This window comes from Aquarana catesbeiana, linkage group LG03 (genome assembly GCF_042186555.1).
Source record: "Aquarana catesbeiana isolate 2022-GZ linkage group LG03, ASM4218655v1, whole genome shotgun sequence".
Taxonomy (NCBI): domain Eukaryota; kingdom Metazoa; phylum Chordata; class Amphibia; order Anura; family Ranidae; genus Aquarana; species Aquarana catesbeiana.
In genome coordinates this window covers 45,844,930-45,866,270 of record NC_133326.1, presented here as the reverse complement: position 1 = coordinate 45,866,270, position 21,341 = coordinate 45,844,930, and the positions used below count along the sequence as shown (strand labels likewise).

The following is a 21,341-nucleotide window of genomic DNA, read 5'->3' as shown; positions in this document are numbered from 1 at the left end:
TTCGAGTCGTCTATGTCCGGCTTAAACATGTATGGCTACCTGAATGGCATAAAGCTGAACACCACCAAAAATAACTTTCCCTGTTTTCAGGGCCATCTTAAGAGCATTATGGGCCCCCGGGCAATTCAGTGCACTGGGGCCCTGTCTACACAATCACGCACGAGAATAAAAATGCAAATTATCAATAAGGCTATATTTCTTGGTACTTCCAACAAAATCAGTGTTTAAACATTAACACAACATTTGGACAATATAACACGAGTTTGATGGGCACAGTGGAAGCGTTTGATGGGCAGAGTGGCTGCATTTAATGGGCACAGTGGCAGCTTTTGTGGGGAACAGTAGCAGCCTTTAATGGCCACAGTGGCTGCGTATGATGGGCACAGAGGCTGCCTTTAATGGGCACAGTGGCTGCGTTTGATGGGCACAGTGGCATCTTTGATGGGCACAGTGGCAGGTTTGATGGGAACAGTGGCTGCCATTAATGGGCACAGTGGCTGCGTTTGATGGGCACAGTGGCAGCTTTGATGGGCACAGTGGCAGCTTTTGATGGGCACAGTGGCAGCTTTTGATAGGCACAGTGGCTGCATTTAATGGGCACAGTGGCTGCATTTAATGGGCACAGTGGCAGATTTGATGGGTACAGTGGCAGCTTTGATGGGCACAGTGGCTGTGTTTGATGGGCACAGTGGCAGCTTTGATGGGCACAGTGGCTGTTTGATGGGCACAGTGACAGCTTTGATGGGCACAGTGGCTGTGTTTGATGGGCACAGTGGCAGCTTTTGAGGGGCACAGACAGTGGCTGTGTTTGATGCACAACTTGAACTTACTTAAGTAGACAGTGTTAGACTTACTTGAGGCTGCCGGCCTGGTGCAGTACAGTGTGTCACTCACAGCAGCATGGCAGCGCCAGCTATCAAGGGCTGTCTTTCGGCTCCGCTCCCTCTCCACGCTGTCTGAAGAACATGGCAGAGGTGGGCGGAGCTTGTTCACTAGCAGCTGGGGAGGCCGCGGCCTCTGACTGATGTCACTGATTGCTAGCTAGACACCGGGCGGCCGGCGATTCTAGCAAGTGAGCAACCAGTGCAGTCAGTCAACTAAAGCAGCAGATTGCAGTGCTGAGGATCGGCCCTGGATGGGACCCTCCAGACAAGTAGGGCCCCCGGGCAACTGCCCAGCATGCCCAGTGGAAAAAACGGCCCTGCCTGTTTTGGGAGAAGTGGAACAGCCTTCTATCCTCGGTCATGTCTTTTTAACTTTCTGGGACAATGAGGAGGATATCATCCCTGCTCGGCTGTGACAAAAAACTGGCCATCGCCCCCACCTATAACTGGCCTTTACAGCAAGGAGCACATGGAGGGCCATATACATGTAAGACAAAAACAATTCCATAGCTCAGCTCACCAACCAGTCTGCTGACCAACCAAATTAACCTGTCTAATCGTCTGTTAAAAGCAGGGGTGTAGTTAGCACACATTTGCAGCCAATCTAACATTAACATTGACAAAAGTAAATTTTCCATTTTCCATCCAAGTAGAGAGTGGTTGACAATAGACTGCTATCTGGCAGTGGATTGAACCTTTATTCATTACACCTAATACCGAAAACATGCAATTTAGATTAAGTTGTGTTTTGATATTAATTTGGGTTTCCCATTTTTGGCTTCTATACCATCGATCTCCCCTTCTGTACAGAGATAAGAATGTTGATGTAATCTGTCAGTCACATACACTATGTTACCAAAAGTATTGGGACGACGGCCTTTACACACACATGAACTTTAATGGCATCCCAGTCTTAGTCCATAGGGTTCAATATTGAGTTGGCCCACCCTTTGCAGCTTTAACAGCTTCAACTCTTGTGGGAAGGCTGTCCACAAGGTTTAGGAGTGTGTCTATGGGAATGTTTGACCATTCTTCCAGAAGAGCATTTGTGAGGTCAGGCACTGATGTGGACGAGAAGACCTGGCTTGCTGTCTCCGCTCTAATTCATCCTAAAGGTGTTCTATCGGGTTGAGGTCAGGACTCTATGCAGGCCAGTCAAGTTCATCCACCCCAAACTCGCTCATCTATGTCTTTATGGACCTTGCTTTGTGCACTGGTGCGCAGTGATGTTGGAACAGTTCCCATAAAGTTGGGAGCATGAAATTGTCCAAAATGTCTTGGTATGCTGACGCCTTAAGAGTTCCCTTTACTGGAACTAAGGGGCCAAGCCCAACCCTTAAAAAACTACCACAAACCTCAACCCCCCTCCACCAAATGATTTGGATCAGTGTACAAAGCAAGGCCCATAAAGACATGATTGAGCGAAATTGGGGAGGAGAAATTTGACTGGCCTGCACAGAGTCCTGACCTCAGCCCAACAGAACACCTTTGGGATGAATTAGAGTGGCAGACTGTGAGTCGAGCCTGGAAGAATGGTCAAACATCCCCATAGACACACTCCTAAACCTTGTGGACAGCCTTCCCAGAAAAGTTTAAACTGTTATAGCTGCAAAGGGTGGACCAACTCAATATTGAACCCTACAGACTAAGACTGGGATGCCATTAAAGTTCATGTTTGTGTAAAGTCAGTGTACATATGTATGTAGAGAGAAATGACAACATCAGTGTCTCTTTAAAGCGGAGCTCCACCCTAAAGTGGAACTTCGGCTCATCGGATTCCTCCCCCCCTCCGGTGCCACAATTGGCACCTTTCAGGGGGACGGGGTGCAGATACCTGTATAATACAGGTATTTGCACCCACTTCCAGGAATAGCTAGCGGCAGATGCCCACCCCCCCCCCTTGTGTTCTGGGAAACACACAGTACCCACAACACAACAGGGACCAGTAAAGACGTGCATCGCGACTCGCGCATGCGCAGTAGGGAACCGGGCAGTAAAGCAGCAACGCTTCACTTCCTGATTCCCTGAACGAGGATGGCAGCAGGTGCAGCCGAGAACTGAGCGATTGATCGTCATCTGCTGCCGACATCGCAGGCACCCTGGACAGGTAAGTGTCCATTTATTAAAAGTCAGCAGCTGCAGTATTTGTAGCTGCTGGCTTTTAATAATTTTTGTAAGGTGGACCTCCTCTTTAAGATAGACCTGGACTAGTAGAGGAAGCTTAGTTACTTGTTATGCAAGTTGAAAAGAAGTGATGAGAAACTATAGTTCACTATACATTTGCAGCATAATAAATCCTCTAGTTCAGTGTTTATCAACAAGGGTGCCAATTGGGTTCCTCTGGGGTTCCACAAACATGAGACCCAGTTTGCCCCGGTTCAGAGGACTCTGTAATGGGAGGGACTTTGTGCTGATGGGGGATTTTGATGTGACGGGGAGACTCTGTCATTGGGGGTACTCTGATGGGGTCTCTCGTGTGTAGGAGAGGTTCTGATGTGATTGGGGGGGGCTTTGACTCTGTGGTGATGGGGGGGCCTATGATATATAGGGGGGGCTTTGATGTTATGGGGGTCTCTCATATATAGGGGGGATTTGATGTGATGGGGGTCTCTGATATATAGGGGGGGCTTTGATGTGATGGGGGTCTCTGATATATAGGGGGGGCTTTGATGTGATGGGCGTCTCTGATGTAAAGGGAGGTGTGAAGTCAATTCAACCAAGGGGTTTGTGTGCATCCCAGGTTTTCTAACAGGGTGCCTAAGGATTCTGCATACTTGTAATGGGTGCTATGAGTGAAAAAAGGTTGAGGAATGCTGCTCTAGTTAAGAATAGTACAGATATATTATCAGTGTTGGGTTCATTTGCCAGAATGTCATTCTGCTTTAATGTTAACAAGAAGTTTCATATTTTTATTTTATATCCTCACCTTGACTGTAACAATAGTTTGCACTTTTGCTCCCATGGTAAATTTTGGGACAAAACCCCAACAGGTTTTTGTGTTTTTATTAACTTGTTTAAACTGAAGACAAAGACTGAGCAACCGTCATTATCTGCCGACAAGGTCTCTCCAGGTGTCACTTTCTCATTACCTGTAAAATAAAGAAAATGTCACATCTAGAAGCACAAAACACCTTCTGGACTTATGGAAGCATCTCCATCCAGCTGTTTGTTAATGATAAAATATAGTGTACTGTCAGTGAAAACTGATGTTATTAATGTATTGTTTAATTAAAAATGATTTATTATGTCACTTTCATATATTAACTTGCTAGCAGCTCTTACAAGGAATTTGTTTTATTCATAGACTTGCATTGAGAGAAACAGAATAATGCCGCGTACACACGAGCGGACTTTACGGCGGACTTTGCCCGGCGGACTGGATTTCTTCGGACAATTCGATGTGTGTGGGCTCCAGCGGACTTTGTTTTCTCAAAAGTTGGACGGACTTAGATTTGAAACTTGTTTAAAATTTATCCGTTGAAATCCGGTCGAAAAGTCCGCCGTCTGTATGCTAGTTCGACGGACAAAAAGCCACGCTAGGACAGCTATTGGCTACTGGCTATGAACTTCCTTGTTTTAGTCCGGTCGTACGTCATCACGTACGAATTCGACGGACTTTGGTGGATTGTGTGTAGGCAAGTCCGTTCATTCACAAAGTCCGTCGGAAAGTACGTCGAAAAGTCCGCCGGGCAAAGTCCGCCGTAAAGTCCGCTCGTGTGTACGCGGCATTAGAGTGTCACCACTGTGCAGCAGCAAGCTCTGTAGTGAAAAATTATGGGTGCAATTGATCTGCCTGTAATCCATTTGCAAGAGCACTGTAGGCAGGAACTATTTTTTATTTCAACTCCGACTTTCCGAAACCTTCACTTTTCTGAGGAGCAAAGTAAAATAGTGATTGAATGATTACAGAGTACATTGTGTGAAATGGGAAATTCTAGTGCTTGCATGTGGTTATCACTCCACATAGGTCAGCTTCTGCTTCCTAGACTGATGATGGTTTAGTGATGACGGTCATGTCAGTCTTGGTTGCTGTAAAGTTCTGGCTGTCTTAACACATGTGGACTTTTTAGATCATTTCTCTGCTGCTGCCTCTCACCTACTAACTTGTTATAAAATTACATTCTTTGAGTGATTACTAGGGGTGAGGCAGATAAATTACATCGGTCTTCTAAAAGCTCCTTTCAGGCACAGTCACAGCAAATAAAAAGACAGATTTTCAATGATAAAGGGTACAGCTTAATATATATATATATATATACACACACACACACAGTATCTCACAAAAGTCAGTGCACCCCTCACATTTTTGTAAAAAAATTATTATATCTTTTCATGTGATGACACTTCGCTACAATGAAAATTTCCAAATTGGGCCCAAAGTGTCAATATTTTGTGTGGCCACCATTATTTTCCAGCACTGCCCTAACCCTCTTGGGCATGGAGTTTACCAGAGCTTCACAGGTTGCCACTGGAGTCCTCTTCCACTCCTCCATGATGACACCACAGAGCTGGTGGATGTTAGAGACCTTGCGCTCCCTCACTTTCTGTTTGATGATGCCCCACAGATGCTCAATAGGGTTTAGGTCTGGAGACATACTTGGCCAGTCCATCACCTTTATCCTCAGCTTCTTTAGCAAGGCAGTGGTCATCTTGGAGATGTGTTTAGGGTTGTTATGTTGGAATACTGCCCTGCGCCCCAGTCTCCGAAGGGAGGGGATCATGCTCTGCTTCAGTATGTCATAGTACATGTTGGCATTCACGGTTCCCTCAATGAACTGTAGCTCCCCAGTGCCAACAGCACTCATGCAGCCCCAGACTATGACACTCCCACCACCATGCTTAACTGTAGGCAAGACACACTTGTCTTTGTACTCCTCACTTGGTTGCCTCCACACACGCCTGACACCATCTGAACTAAATACATTTATCTTGGTTTCATCAGACCACAGGACATAGTTCTAGTAATCCTTACTCTGCTTGTCTTCAGAAAACTTTGCAGGCTTTCTTGTGCATCATCTTTAGAAGAGGCTTCCTTCTTGGATGACAGCCATGCAGACCAATTTGATGCAGTGTGTGGCGTATGGTCTGAGCACTGACAGGCTGAACCCCCACCCCTTCAACCTCTGCAGCAATGCTGGCAGCACTCATACGTCTATTTCCCAAAGACAACCTCTGGATATGACACTGAGCACATGCACTCAACTTCTTTGGTCAACCATGGCGAGGCCTGTTCTGAGTAGAACCTGTCCTGTTAAACCGCTGTATGGTCTTGGTCACCGTGCTGCAGCTCAGTTTCAGGGTTTTGGCAATCTTCTTATAGCCTAGACCATCTTTATGTAGAGCAACAATTCTTTTTTCAGATCCTCAGAGAGTTCTTTGCCATGAGGTGCCATGTTCAACTTCCAGTAAAAAATATAGTGCAGCGCTGAAGTTACTAATCAATTATCATAAATGTCCATAAATGAATGAAAAATCAGAGAGTATCAACGGTGATGCAGAGTGCTTCATGCAAATCTAAAAAGTGCTCTTAAATACGTGCTCCCCTCTCTTGCCAGTCAAACCGCTCACCTTGTTACAGGGTCCCCTGAACTAACAGGAAAGTCTCATAAGCATTCACCACTAAATAGTGGTCGGGGTAGTATCTTGACTGGAAAGCCGGAAACCTCTTCCTTAATATGGCTTAAAAGATTTCATCCAAATTCGCATTAAATAAATAAAGAAATAATATAGTGCTCTCTGTATAACTAAAATGATTCCTTTTATTAAAAGACAGGTACTCACATATGTAGCACTATACCCAGTGCTAGGAAATAAGGCGCATGTAATTTACAGGTGACAGTGAATGATAAAGCGGCTGCAGCGACGTCTAAACGGGATAAAACCAATCCGCACGCGTATCGTCCAGCAGGACTTCCTCAGCGGTCTTAGCTTACCTAACGTTGAGGTCTTTTGGGCTGGAGCACCCCTCCCCCTCCTCATTCCCTCTCATTTAGTGGCCACCAGTGCATAGGATGTATCCCCTTCAGTTCTCACATATAGAGGAGTTTAGCTCCCATGGTTGAGACAAAGGATCTTCCATTCTATTACTAGAGTAGGACCCACTAATTCGGGGTACTTTGTCGCAGTAAGTGGGCTTAGCACTATATGACCATATAGTGTGATCAAACCCCTGTATTTTTTTAATATGTTCAGGTGTTTTTAACTAGCCCTGCAGGAAATGTCATTCTTGTATGTGTGCACTGTAAAATACAAGTCACTACCAGACTGCTGTGGTTGAGGGTTGAGGTTGATACCCCTTGGGGCACGGTGACACATTCAGTGGGAGTGATACCCTCACTGCTTCATGAAGAGGGGAGAGATTTTCCACTGAGGAAACATCGGAATTCACTCACTCCAGACCCACCCGACCGACCGGGGGGGGGGGGGGGGGGGGTGTTACTGTTTGCAGCCCTCCCAAAAAAAAATTACCACCGGCCGCCACTGGTCTGGAGTACTTACCCCATCTATGGCTTTCCCTTCCTCTGCTCTCCACGGGCATCACAGTGGCGGCGGCTTCCGTTTCCTCCCTCCTCCTCGGCAGCCAATCGGGACTCTTCTCTTTTCAGCCAATCCTTGAATGGGTCTCAGACCCGCTTCTGATTGGCCGGATTGAGGATCAGTGTTTCAATCCGCCTTTGTAAAACCTGAGTGGGCTTGTAGCGCAATGCTCTGCACCGGGAGCCCACCCTATTCTGAAGCCTAGTAGAGCCTCTGGCACTAATCATGTGCTTAAAGAAAGCCCAGCTGCTGTAATTCGTGCGCCCGGCGTCCTGAAAGAGGCCGGATGCATCAATAGGGGGTGGCGGCCATGGATAGAGGGGGGGGGGGGCGTGTCGGCTGTGGATAGAGGGGGCGGTGCCCAGGCGCTCCTAATGTATGGCCCGCCACTGCTCCAGACCCTTTTGATTGCAAAATTGAAAGGGAAACTGTTGGTGTGTTCAAGGAAGGGGTAGATTCTTTTCCTTTTTCTGTAATGGCTGGGGAGCAGGAGGAGCTGGAATCCAGCCCCCAGCTTGAGGATAATGAAGAAATTATCTCTGACTTTAATAGTGATAGTGGGCAGAATGTGGTGCCTGACTTAGAAGAAAAATATGGAAAGGAAATATGATTTTTTACCGAACTACTAAGAGACACCACACTCACTAGAGGCAGAGAAAACATTAAGATGATTGATGGGGGACCTGTTGAACCTAATGTAGGGGTGTATTTTCCCTACATGGCTCTTCAAAATAACTTGCTGTATCAGGTGGTAAAGCAAGGGGAGGATGAGGTAGAGAGCAGCTAGTGGTTCCCAAACCCTATCGTCGGATGATATTAGATTTAGCCCATGGTCATTTAATGGGTGGACATCTGGGTATAGAGAAAACCAAGGAGAGAATAAGCCAGAGATTCTTTTGGCCTGGGTTACATGAAGATGTCAAAGAATATTGTAAATCATGCCCAGTGTCAGTATTCTGCACCATCGCCCCATTTTCGCAGTCTGCTGGTACCGTTACCAATAATTGAAGTGCCTTTTGAAAGCATTGGCATGGATCTGGTGGGACCAGTAGTAAAGTCTGCCTGGGGCCACCAGCACATACTTGTAATACTGGACTATGCCACACGATACCCTGAAGCCATTCCCTTGAGTAAAACCTCAGCTAAGACTATTGCCACAGAGCTTGTCCAGGTATTTAGTCGTGTGGGTATTCCAAAATAAGTATTAACAGATCAAGGCACACCATGTATACTCAGAGTCTCTAAAGAATTGTGTAAGTTGTTCAAAATCTCCCATCTCCGTACCTCTGTCTACCACCCCCAAACTGATGGTCTTGTAGAGAGATTTAACAAAACGCTCAAAAGCATGTTTAAAAAAGGTGGTGGACAAAGATGAGAGAAATTGGGATTTTTTTGTTGCCATACCTCATGTTTGCTATACGAGAGGTACCTCGGGCATCTATGAGGTATTCCCCTTTTGAACTACTGTATGGTAGACATCCCTGGGGATTGCTAGATCTCGCAAAAGAAACGTGGGAGGGAGAGACCACACCTTAGAGAAGCGTCATCAAGCATATCTCGCTGATGCAAGATAGAATTGCGGCTGTCATGCCGCTTGTGCGGGAACATATGGAGCAAGCCTAGGAGGCCCAGAGAAGGGTTTATAATTGGGGTGGCAAGACCCAAACTTTCAACCCTGGTGACAGAGTGCTGGTACTAGTACCCACGGTTTAGAATAAATTACTAGTAAAGTGGCTGGGTCCCTTTGAAATTATGGAAAGAGGAGTGGAGTAAACTACAAAGTTTACCAGCCAGGAAAAAGGAAACCAGAGCAAATATATCACATTCATCTCTTGAAACCTTGGAAGGAAAGAGAGACGTTACTGGCAGTCCCAATACCCCAAAAGGACATGTGCCCTGGGACACCTGAGGTACCCATAACTGAAACCTTGTCAGTGGCCCAACAGAAGGACGTTAAAGAGTTTGTGAGTAAAAATAGAGACTTTTTTTCTCACTTGCCTGGACTGACCACAGTTATACAGCATGACATAATTACGGAACCAGGCGTCCGCGTAAATGTAAAGCCCTATAGAATACCCAAAAGCAAGGCGAGAAGCAGTTGCAAATGAGGTAAAGAACATGTTAGAGTTGGATGTGATAGAGGAGTCCCACAGTGACTAGTCAAGTCCCATAGTGTTGGTCCCAAAACCAGATGGAACTATAAGGTTTCGTAATGATTTCAGGAAGTTGAACAGTGTGTTCAAATTCGATGCTTACCCAAAGACTCAGGTCGACAAGCTTGTTGACAGATTGGGAAGTGCCTGGTACATAACTACTTTAGATTGGACTAAAGGTTATTGGCAGATACCCCTAACAGAATCTGCAAAAGAGAAAACAGCATTTTCTACCCCTGAGGGTTATTTCCAGTATAAGCGGATGCCTTTTGGTTTGCATGGTGCTCCTGCCTCATTCCAGAGAATGATGGATAAAACATTAAGACCACATGGCCAATACGCAGCTGCCTATTTGGACAATGTAGTCATCCACAGCCCAGGTTGGGAATCTCATTTGCCCCAGGTGCAAGCAGTAGTAGATTACCTTAGGAAAACAGGACTCCCAGAACCAACCCCAGAAAGTGTGCCATAGGCTTGAGGGAGGCCAAATACCTTGGCTACATTATTGGTTGAGGACTGATCAAGCCTCGGATCAATAAAATTGAGGCAGTTCAAAAGTGGCCCCAACCTATAAATAAAAAGCAAGTTCGTTCTTTTCTTGGGATCACAGGATATTACAGGCGTTTTATACCCAATTTTGCCACCATTGCAGCCCCACTGACAGATCTGACGAAGGGTCGGTCATGATTAAGTGGAATCCTAAGGCAGAGAAGACATTTCATATGTTGAAGCAAGCTCTTTGTGTACAACCTGTGCTCGTGACCCTAGAGTTCACAAAGGAATTTGTGGTACAGACAGATGCCTCTGATGTGGGACTGGGTGCGGTACTGTCCCAAACCAGAGACGGTGAGGAGCAGCCAGTGGTCTACCTGAGCAGAAAGCTGAACAGACATGAGAAAAACTATGCCTTTGTTGAGAAGGAATATTTAGCTATTAAATGGGCCTTCGATGCCCTGAAGTATTACCTGTTGGGAAGACCATTCAAACTAGTTACTGATGCATGTCCCTCTCAAATGGATGTGTGATAACAGGGAGAAAAAGTCGGGTGACAAGGTGGTTCCTTGCTCTTTTTGTTTGCGTTATCTTCATGCAACCTTTAAAAATAAAACTGGCTACAAGTCAGATTATAGGAAACCTGCCATTTGGACTACCGTTTTTCCCAGGGAAGGTGATGCCCTTTGAGCTAACCCCTGACATATACATATACATATACACAGGGCTTTTTTTCAGGGGGAACTTGGTGGAACTCAGTTCCACCTCCTATGGCTCAGACCCTGGGGGGGGGGCTTCTCACCACAATCACTTGTAAACACAGAAGTCAGGTTTCCGTGTTTACAAGTGGCAGCTCTGCACTCTGTGTGTAACCCCCCTGAACTCTGCACTCTGTATGTAATGCAATCCTGGTATTTAATGCCCCTTTAGGACCCTCCTACTGTTTGTGAAATTTGACTGACCACACCCACTATTTGATGTGATTTGGAGAGTGTGTTTAGGGGGGGGGGTTTTGGGGGTAGTGGTTGAGTTCCAGCACCTATTGTTTGAGAAAAAAAAGCCCTGCATATACATACACAGTATCTCACAAAAGTGAGTACACCCTTCGCATTTTTGTAAATATTTTATTATATCTTTTCATGTGACAACATTGAAGAAATGACACTTTGCTACAATGTAAGGTAGTGAATGTACATCTTGTATAACAGTGTCAATTTGCTGTCCCCTCAAAATAACTCAACACACAGCCATTAATGTCTAAACCGCTGGCAACAAAAGTGAGTACACCCCTAAGTGAAAATGTCCAAATTGGGCCTATTAGCCATTTTCCCTCCCCGGTGTCAGTGTCATGTGACTCGTTAGTGTTACCAGGTCTCAGGGGTGAATGGGGAGAAGGTGTGTTAAATTTGGTGTTATCGCTCTCACTCTCTCATACTGGTCACTGGAAGTTCAACATGGCACCTCATGGCAAAGAACTCTCTGAGGATCTGAAAAAAGAATTGTTGCTCTACATAAAGATGGCCTAGGCTATAAGAAGATTGCCAAGACCCTGAAACTGAGCTGCAGCAAGGTGGACAAGACCATACAGCGGTTTAACAGGACAGGTTCTACTCAGAACAGGCCTCGCCATGGTCGACCAAAGAGGTTGAGTGCATGTGCTCAGTGTCATATCCAGAGGTTGTCTTTGGGAAATAGACGTATGACTACTGCCAGCATTGCTGCACAGATTGAAGGGGTGGGGGTTCAGCCTGTCAGTGCTCAGACCATACGCCACACACTGCATCAAATTGGTCTGCATGGCTGTCATCCCAGAAGGAAGCCTCTTCTAAAGATGATGCACAAGAAAGCCCGCAAACAGTTTGCTGGAGACAAACAGACTAAGGACATGGATTACTGGAACCATGTCCTGTGGCCCGATGAGACCAAGATAAACTTATTTGGTTCCGATGGTGTCAAGCATATTTGGCGGCAACCAGGTGGGGAGTACAAAGACAAGTCAAGCATGGTGGCACTGGGGAGTTACAGTTCATTGAGGGAACCATGAATGCCAACATGTACTGTGATATACTGAAGCAGAGCATGATCCCCTCCCTTTGGAGACTGGGCCGCAGGGCAGTATTCCAACATGATAACGACCCCGAACACACATCCAAGACGACCACTGCCTTGCTAAAGAAGCTGAGGGTAAAGGTGATGGACTGGCCAAGTATGTCCCCAGACCTAAACCCTATTGAGCATCTGTGGGGCATCCTCAAACGGAAGGTGGAGAAGCACAAGGTCTCTAACATCCACCAGCTCCGTGATGCCGTCATGAAGGAGTGGAAGAGGACTCCCGTGGCAACCTGTGAAGCTCTGGTGAACTCCATGCCCAACAGGGTTAAGGCGGTGCAAGAAAATAATGGTGGCCACAAAAAATATTGACACTTTGGGCCCAATTTGGACATTTTCACTTAGGGGTGTACTCACTTTTGTTGCCAGCGGTTTAGACATGAATGGCTGTGTGTTGAGTTATTTTGAGGGGACAGCAAATTGACACTGTTATACAAGCTGTACACTCTCACTACTTTATATAGCACTCTTGCCTAGCAGTTAAAAGGGTCGCTGGTTCGAATCCCAACCACGACACTACCTGCCTGGAGTTTGCATGTTCTCTCTGTGCCTGCGTGGGTTTCCTCCGGGTACTCCGGTTTCCTTGAACACTCCAAAGACAGGCTGGTAGGTTAATTGGCTTCTGCCTAAATTGGCCCTAGTATATGAATATGAGTTAGGGACCTTAGATTGTAAGCTCCTTGAGGGTAGGGACTGATGTGAATGTACAATGTATATGTAAAGCACTGCCTAAATTGACAGTGCTATATAAGTACCTTAACCACTTGCTTACTGGGCACTTAAACCCCCCTCCTGCCCAGACCATTTTTCAGCTTTCAACGCTGTCACTCTTTGAATGACAATTGCGCGGTCATGCAATACTGTACCCAAATTCAATTTTTATCATTTTTTTTCACACAAATAGAACTTTCTTTTGGTGGTATTTAATCACCACTGGGGTTTTTATTTTTTGCTAAACAATCAAAAAAAGACAGAAAATGTTGAAAAAAAAAATAAAATCATGTTTCATAGTTTTGTTATAAAATTTTGTGAACAGGTAATTTTTCTCCTTCATTATATGCGCTGATGAGGCGGCACTGATGGGCACTGATAGGCACAGATAAGGCGGCACTGATGGGTTCAGATAATGCGGTACTGATGGGCACAGATAAGATGGCACTGATGGGCCTTGATGGGTGGCACTGATTGGTGTTACTGATAGGTACCACTGATAGATGGCACTGATGGGCACTGGTAGGTGACACTGATGGGCAGCACTGTTGATGAGGCACTGATTGGTGACATTGATAGGTGGCACTGGTAGACGGCACTGTTGTGCACTGGTAGGTGGCACAGGTGGGCACAGATAAGCTGGCGGCTTCTCTCCTTGATCAGGACCGATGTCCCTCTGATAGCCTCCGGTGATCGGCTTTTTTTTTCTCCTTACGATATCAGAAAAAATAGCCGATTACCGGCTCTGTTTACATCACATGATCAGCTGACAGCTGATACCTAGACTTGCAGATCACAGAGTGGCCGCTCGAGCACAAGAGGAGGTCTATCGACTGCCTCCCGGCAAAGTAGGTCCATGCTGTAGCCGTCATTCAGCTATAGCACGGATGTGAAGCGGGTAAATAATAATAATTATTGTAGCAAAGTGTCATTTCTTCAGTGTTGTCACATGAAAAGATATAAAAAAAAATTATTATATATATATATATATATATATATATATATATATATATATACACACACACACTGTTGCTGTATATTTTGACATGTCGCCAATACATTCTTCTAGATTTATAAGCCTCATTGTCTAACTCTCACAAATGATACACAAAATGGTCACAAGCTGAAGATGCTAAATCTTGCAAGAATGGACTCCTGAATTGTGTTTGAGGAATATAGAGGGATGCTAATGTCACTTGGGTGAATAAAGCTTAAAGGTTCATGAACACTGAGCGTTTGCTCAGCTTCGTTTAGGCACGTCAAGCTCTTGAGCATTCATTTATTCCACTGGCCAGAATATTAATTTATTCTGGCCAGTTTCAATGCACCTCAATAGGACCTGCTACATCCAATGAAATGCAGTGCAGCACACCTAAACACGCTTAGTGTTTAGGCATGTTTACACACATTTAGGCACATCAACATAATGCTTCTCCTCTAATACGACTATGGGGTAGATTTACTAAAACTGGTGCACACAGAATCTGTTGCAGCTGTGCATAGTAACCAATCAGCTTCTAACTTAAACTTGTTCAATTAAGCTTTGACAAAAAAAAAACCTAGAAGCTGATTGGTTACTATACAGCAGTTTTAGTAAATGTTCCCCCTATGTGTACATGGACACATAATAGACTAACATTAAGGTGAGTTTACGGTCAGAAAAAAAAAAGTCAAATGCCTGTGAAAGGGATGTTTTTTTAAGCCCAGTGTACACGAGGCTTAAAGCTTAATATAGCTCTGAAGATGAGCTTTTAGCAGTATTAGGGCAGATATCCATGGGCATCCTTTTCAAATGCTGTTTGCCAGCAAAGGCTACCTTTGAATTGCATATGCAACAATTGACAAGAAAAGGCTGAGTATGAGCTGCATTGCAATAAAACCTGGAAGCTGATTGGTTTCTATACACAGTTGCACCAGACTTTGCACTTTCCAGTTTTAGTAAATAAACCCCCTAGTGTGATCTGCTTTGTATTGCACTGCATTTCATTGGATGTAGCATGTCATATTGAGGTGCATTGAAACTAAAGACAAAGCAAGTAAAATGCAGCCTTTTTTTGGCCCCTGGTATTGAAAAACCAAGCCCTCCCTCCCCCCAGACTCCACAGTACTTTTCTCTGTTGCATGCAAGGACCTCTTACTCCTATTTGCCAGGCCCTGATTGCTGGGTGCCTTCAATCATATTCCCATCTGGCCAAGGACTTATGCCGCATACACACAGCAGAAAAAATCCGATGGGAGCTTTTGGTCGGACATTCCGACCGTGTGTATGCCTCATCGGACTTTTTCTGTCGGCAATACCGACGGACTCGGATATAGAACATGTTCTAAATCTTTCTGTCGGAAATGCCGACGGAGTTTAGCCCGTTGGCAAGTCCGGCCGTGTGTGCATAAGACCCCTGCCCTGGCTGCTGGCTTCAATGTCTTCAGCTTCGGGCATTTCATAGAGACCTTAATTCATTTGAAGAAAAGAATCTTGCTAAAGAACTTTATTATTTCAATATACCAGTCTTAACCCCCCATTTTATATAAACGCACAGGAAAAGGAGCTGGGGAAACAGTTGCAAGAATCGGATCTGCGGAAGACATTAACTCTTACTCATAAGGCATGCATAGCCTCCACAGCCTAATGGGGCGTACACACGGTCGGACTTTTCGACCGGACTGGTCTGACGGACGCCGACGGACCAAATCCGGCGAACAATTCGATCGTGTGTGGGCTTCACTGGACCTTCAGTGGACTTTCCCAGTCGCAAATCTGACGGACTTTAGATTTGGAACATGCTTCAAATCTTTACGTCGTAACTCCGCCGGACCCAGAAATCCGCTCGTCTGTATGCTAGTCCAACGGACAAAAACCGACGCTAGGGCAGCTACTGGCTATCAACTTCCTTATTTTAGTCCGGTGTACATCATCATGTACAAATCAGACTTTGGTGTGATCGTGTGTAGGCAAGTCTGGTCGTTAGAAAGTCCGTTCAAAGTCTGCCAAAAGTCCTTCGAAAATCTGTCAAAAGTCTGTCGGACTTTTGTAGCTGAAAAGTCCGACCATGTGTACACGGCATAAGAGTGTAGTTATAAGATACTAACACATTGATATAGGTGCCCATATGATATCCTAAGGATTCTCTCTTCTACATCTGATTGTTGTTGGTGCAGTGAGAGCGAGCTCATGACTGTGCTACATATATGGCCGCCCTGCCCTTGGATCAAACTTTTTTGGTTCCGTGTCTTCACTACATGAAGCAACAGGCTCAGACATCTCCATGACTCCAATAATAGCCCTTCTCTCTGGCTCCATCTCTACTGTCAAAAAAGGCCTTAACAGCCATGTTAGCTATTAGGGCAGTGACCCCCCCAACATTAACCTCCCTGGCGGTTTTCCCGAGTGTGGCTCAGGATTAAAATTCAGTCCCATTAGCGGTAACCCCGAGCCACACTCGGGATCGCATTGCAGGATCCTGGTGCGGCGTTACTTACCTTGTCCCCAGGATCCTGCGATGTCCCCCGCAGTGTCCGTGGGCTCTGTCTCCTCCGAAGCCTCTCCTTGCCAGGCTCCGTTCCCTGCAAGCGTCACGACGCACGGGGGCGGAGCCTGGCGGCAAATTAAAAAAATTGTAAATATCATAACACATACAGTACTGTAATCTTACAGATTACAGTACTGTATGAAATCATTTCACATCCCTTTTGTCCCCAGTGCTTTGTCCAGTGCCCTGCATGCAGTTTTAGATTATATATACTGTTCTTTCTGCCTGGAAACTGGAGATTGTCCATAGCAACCAAAAAGTGTCCCTTTACGTCAAAAGTGGCTTTAGACCATCTAGAAAACAGCGATAGTAAATTAGAACACTTGCAGAATTGAGCGATAGTGAATCGTGGGGAAATTTATTTTATTATTATAATATATATTTTTTTTTAATTATTTATTTTTATTTATTATATTATAATTTATGTTTTTGTGTTTCAAACTTTATCATACCCGGGATATCTACTAGACTCTTGTTTGGACAGATTTAATTGTGTTATTGTTAAGAATTACAGACCTACAATATAAAACGCCAAATTTCCATGCAAAATAATTGTACCGCTTTCAGCACCTAAAATCCGAAATAATCATACCGCCAGGGAGGTTAAAAGACCACACATATACCGGGCGATACAGTGGTGTAAGAGGATAGCACTTTCGCCTAGCAGCAAAAGGGTCACTGGTTCCAATTCCAACCCTGACGCCATCTGCCTGGAGTTTGCATGTGCTTCCTGTGCCTGTGTTGGTTTCCTCCGTGTACTCCAGTTTCCTCCCACACTCCAAAGACATGTTGGTAGGTTAATTATGTCTAGGGACCTTAGATTGTAAGCTCCTTGAGGGTAGGGACTGGTGTGAATGTACAATGTATATGTAAAGCACTGCATAAATTGACGGCGCTATATAAGTACCTATAATAATTTAAAAAATAAATATCTCTATAACGCAGGAATGGTTTTCTGAACTATCCCTCCTTCAACACATGGAGAAATTAACCACCCGGCTCATTGATCAATATACCACCTATTGGGATACTTGGACTACCTGGATCATTTACAAGGACTCTTTGACATTGAAAGATGCCTTGATCTCTCCATTATGACCTAATCACATTTGCCCCTTCTCTACTATCCCTCCAGGAACCTAGGGTTCTTATTTTCTCTCTCCAAAGCCCCCCTTTTTATTTAATCTGTTCCTCTTCTGCTCGCTTCCTCCTACTTAAGCTAGGTATACACATAAAAAATTTGCCCGGTTCAGCAGAAACTGTCCGATTTCCGGTCTGTGTGTACCTCTCTTTGTTAAACAGAATCCGGTCATTAGACCGGCTTCTGTCAAAGGTTCTGCTGGAAAAACAGCATTCGATCAGCTGCTGGAGCCAAAGGTTGCAGCGCTGATCTATGTACTCTGACAGGGTGGTGATTCTCTATTGTCAGAATACAATAGTACAGCAGGGGAAATCCCACTGCTTGTGTGGATGTGGAAATCTGTGACGTTTTTTTTTTTTTTTCAACCCGCTGGCTGAACAAAAACAGATTCAACATGTATACCCAGCTTTACTCTCGGTTAGGGTGGGGTGTTTTTCCTCTTTCATGTGTATTCTGCGTACACTGTACTCTACTCTTCTTACATTCTGCTGATTTGACAGGATGGATGAGCCACCGTCCTTTTCATCTTAGTAAAGGTCATTATTCCTTGCATTGCATTATCCCATCCTGTTGGGAACTAACATTTCTGATCTCCTTATATGACCCTGTCTCATACTGACTTGCTGTCTTGTCCTATGCTGGAGCCAGGGACTGCGCTCCCATTCGGTTTACTGGCTGTATCTGTTCTGTTTTCTTATAGAAACCTAACAAACTACTACTCTGTGAAATAAATGCAGGCTTTTTTTGTTAAATGCTGCGTTTTCTATTTGAAGGCAGCTGCATGGGCGATTCAGCCAGAGGGCTGATCGAAACAAAAATGAACAGGTCCTTCCATCCATACAAACACGATTAATGGAGGACTACCCCATGCTGGCACATTGTATTCTGGCAATGGGACTCTCTGCTGTAAAAATTCACTGATCAGCGGTTGCAGCCGCTGGTCGACAAAAATGTTGCAAAACTCCTGTTCGACAGATGATGATCTAACGATCAATTTCTGTCAAACAAGAACAGCTACACGTGGATCGAAAATTCGAACGGTCCCTGCTGAACCAGATGAATTTTGATCGTTCTACGGCCAGCGTTAGCAATGGTCTGATATCAAAGTACATGTAAACTAAATGATACCGAGTTCACTTATTGTGCATCACACAAATTACTGTTTTCACCTTTTATATCCTTTCTTGTATCTGAATGGTGCTGATATCCTGCAATCTCATTACAGTAAATTCCTGTCTTGTATTTCTCAAGGCAGGTTTCCTGACAGTGACGACTGTGGGCCATGCCTGCAAAATGTGTGTTGAAATAGCCACTTGTAGGCCTGTGTGATATGGTGACAACACACGGGGAACAGATGGGAGATGAAGACAAAGTGTTGTCACCCTATAACAGGTCACTTTAACAAGTGTCTTTATGGCAGGATCACTAGGTATTATTTAAAATGGTTCTAAAGGTAAAAGTTTTTTAAAAGTGATTTTAAATCCTTGTTTTTTTTATTATTTGTGTTTAAAAATAACAAATATGTCATACTTACCTGCCCTGTGCAGTGGTTTTGCACAGAACAGCCCAGATCCTCCTCTTCTTGGGTCCCTCTTCGGTGCTCCTGGCCCCTCCCTCCTGACGAGTGCCCCGACAGCAAGCAACTTGCTATGGGGGCACCCGAGCCACTGCTCTGTGTGTCCATTCAGACATGGAGTCGTGGCTCAGCCCCGCCCCCTCTCTCTCTCCTCATTGGCTCACTGACTTTGATTGACAGCAGTGGGAGCCAATGGCGCCTGCTGTGTGTCTCAGCCAATCAGGAGGGAGAGTCCCGGACAGCCGAGTCTCTCATGCAACATCGCTGGATCGAGATGAGGCTCAGGTAAGTATCTGAGGTGCTGAGGGGGGAGCCGCACACAAAAGGTTTTTTATCTTAATGCATAGAATGCATTAAGATAAAAAAAAAAACCTTCTGCCTTCAGAACCAGTAATGCATTCTCTGTATTAAGGTAAAAAAAACCTTTTAATAGTCCCCCCCCCACCACCCCCTAAATACTAACCTGAACCAAGTCTCAGTCCAGCGCTGTGCCCATCTGGCACATCTGCAGTGACTCTTCTGCCATCTTCTGGCTCTCACAGGCTTGGCTGAGAGTTGCTGTCAATCAAAACCTGTGAGCAGCAAGCTGGGGGAGCCAATAGCGCCAGCAGGAGACCCGGGAAGAAGAGAATCCAGGCAGCAAAACCATTACAAAGAGCAGGTAAGTATGATGTTTGTTGTTTAAAAAAAAAATATATTAATCTTTACAATCACTAAGTGAAATCTGCAGATTTACAAATACTTTTTTAAATTACATTGACATGCTAAAGATTATATGAGATTTAATCGACTAGATTTACATATACTTTAAAACAGCACAAGATGAATCAGCATCAATATGTATGATATATGCATGTAAACTATAGTATTTACCTTTAAGAAATAGGCTGAGATTATCTGTATCAAGAGCATAAACTGGCTGCCACGGACTTGCCAGCATATGAGTTGATGGCAAGCCAAATTGGCAAACTGGTTCACATTTGGCAACATCGAAAAGCTCCACTGTACTGTTCCAATAATGTAAGAGCACCTATAATACAGTATTGTTATTACGTGTCAGCAAGGTCGGACAAATAGTATTTTTTCAATGCTACTCACATTATATACAGACATTCAGAATTCATATACTGTACACATAACCTAGGTAGAATTTTACTTTGAATTTTGCTTGTAGATTTATTAATCCTAGGAAAATCTAGTATAAAAAAATAACTACATAATTGCTTAAAAACGTATTAGATATTCACAGCTATCAATAAAATGTTTGCATTAAAGTACAGAATGTCAGAATGGGGATCTGTTTGTTTACATTGACAGATCCCCATTCTGGCTCTCTGTGGAGCGATCGCGGAGCATCGGCTCCAGTGATGCGTCGCGGGCGCGCACGCCTGCTATTTCTCTTAAAGCGGCCCACGTAGGCCTACGCCGATTCGCACAGCCGAGCCAACCTGCCGTATTATAATGAGGGCGGCTGGTCAGCAAGCGGTTAAAGGATAAATTCACCTTTTAACATAAAACAATAAACGTTATTTTTTTTTGCAGGTAAAAAAAATGTGCATGTACTATTTTTTGTCTGGAAAACAATGTCTGGAAAACAATGCACCAGCGATCAGCAGTTCGCTGATGCCAGGCAGGTCTCCTGCAGACTGCAAGTGTAAGTTATCTGCCCGTACATACAGTAGTATGGGCAGGCAGTTTTACACTGACAGGAAGAATCAATCAACTACCACGGCATTCAATAAGCTCTGGTAGTATATTGAGAACTACAAGCCGACATCTGCAAAGGTTGTTGGTACTTGTAGTTTATTGATTTACAAGGATCTGTAAATCAATGATGCGGCCGTGTGTGAGCCCCGCACTGCCGCACTCTCTTTGAATTGTGGCAGCGAATGCTGGGAGAAGATCCCTTGCTCGTTGTCACAAGGAGGGGGGGGATAGGGAGGAGATGTCTGATGCTGAACATGTTACATGCTACACCCTAAATATGGGTGTAACATGTTCAGAAAGGTAAACTTATCCTTTAGGTCCTAATCCAATGTGCACTAGAAACGACAGATGGAATAACACTGGTTACCATGGCCAATGCATACGTATTTATAAGGAAAGCATAATGTTATAGAAGCTTACCCTAAGACCCCTTTCACACTGGGGCGCTTTTCAGGCGTTTTAGCGCTAAAAATAGCGCCTATCAAGCCACCCCAGTGTCCGAGT

At 44.8% G+C, this 21,341-nt stretch overlaps 1 protein-coding gene across 1 annotated transcript in view; it reads right to left on the bottom strand.

Annotated features, from left to right (window-relative positions):
• The window catches only part of WDR93 (WD repeat domain 93), a 134,632-nt gene that overhangs the window by 2,360 nt on the left and 110,931 nt on the right, over positions 1 to 21,341 (bottom strand). The window contains exons 14-15 of the mRNA XM_073618461.1: positions 20,004 to 20,160; positions 3,811 to 3,973 (exon numbers count right to left, since the gene is read on the bottom strand). Of these exons, the coding sequence (XP_073474562.1) occupies positions 3,811 to 3,973; positions 20,004 to 20,160 (320 nt within the window). The remainder of the gene's footprint in view (positions 1 to 3,810; positions 3,974 to 20,003; positions 20,161 to 21,341) is intronic.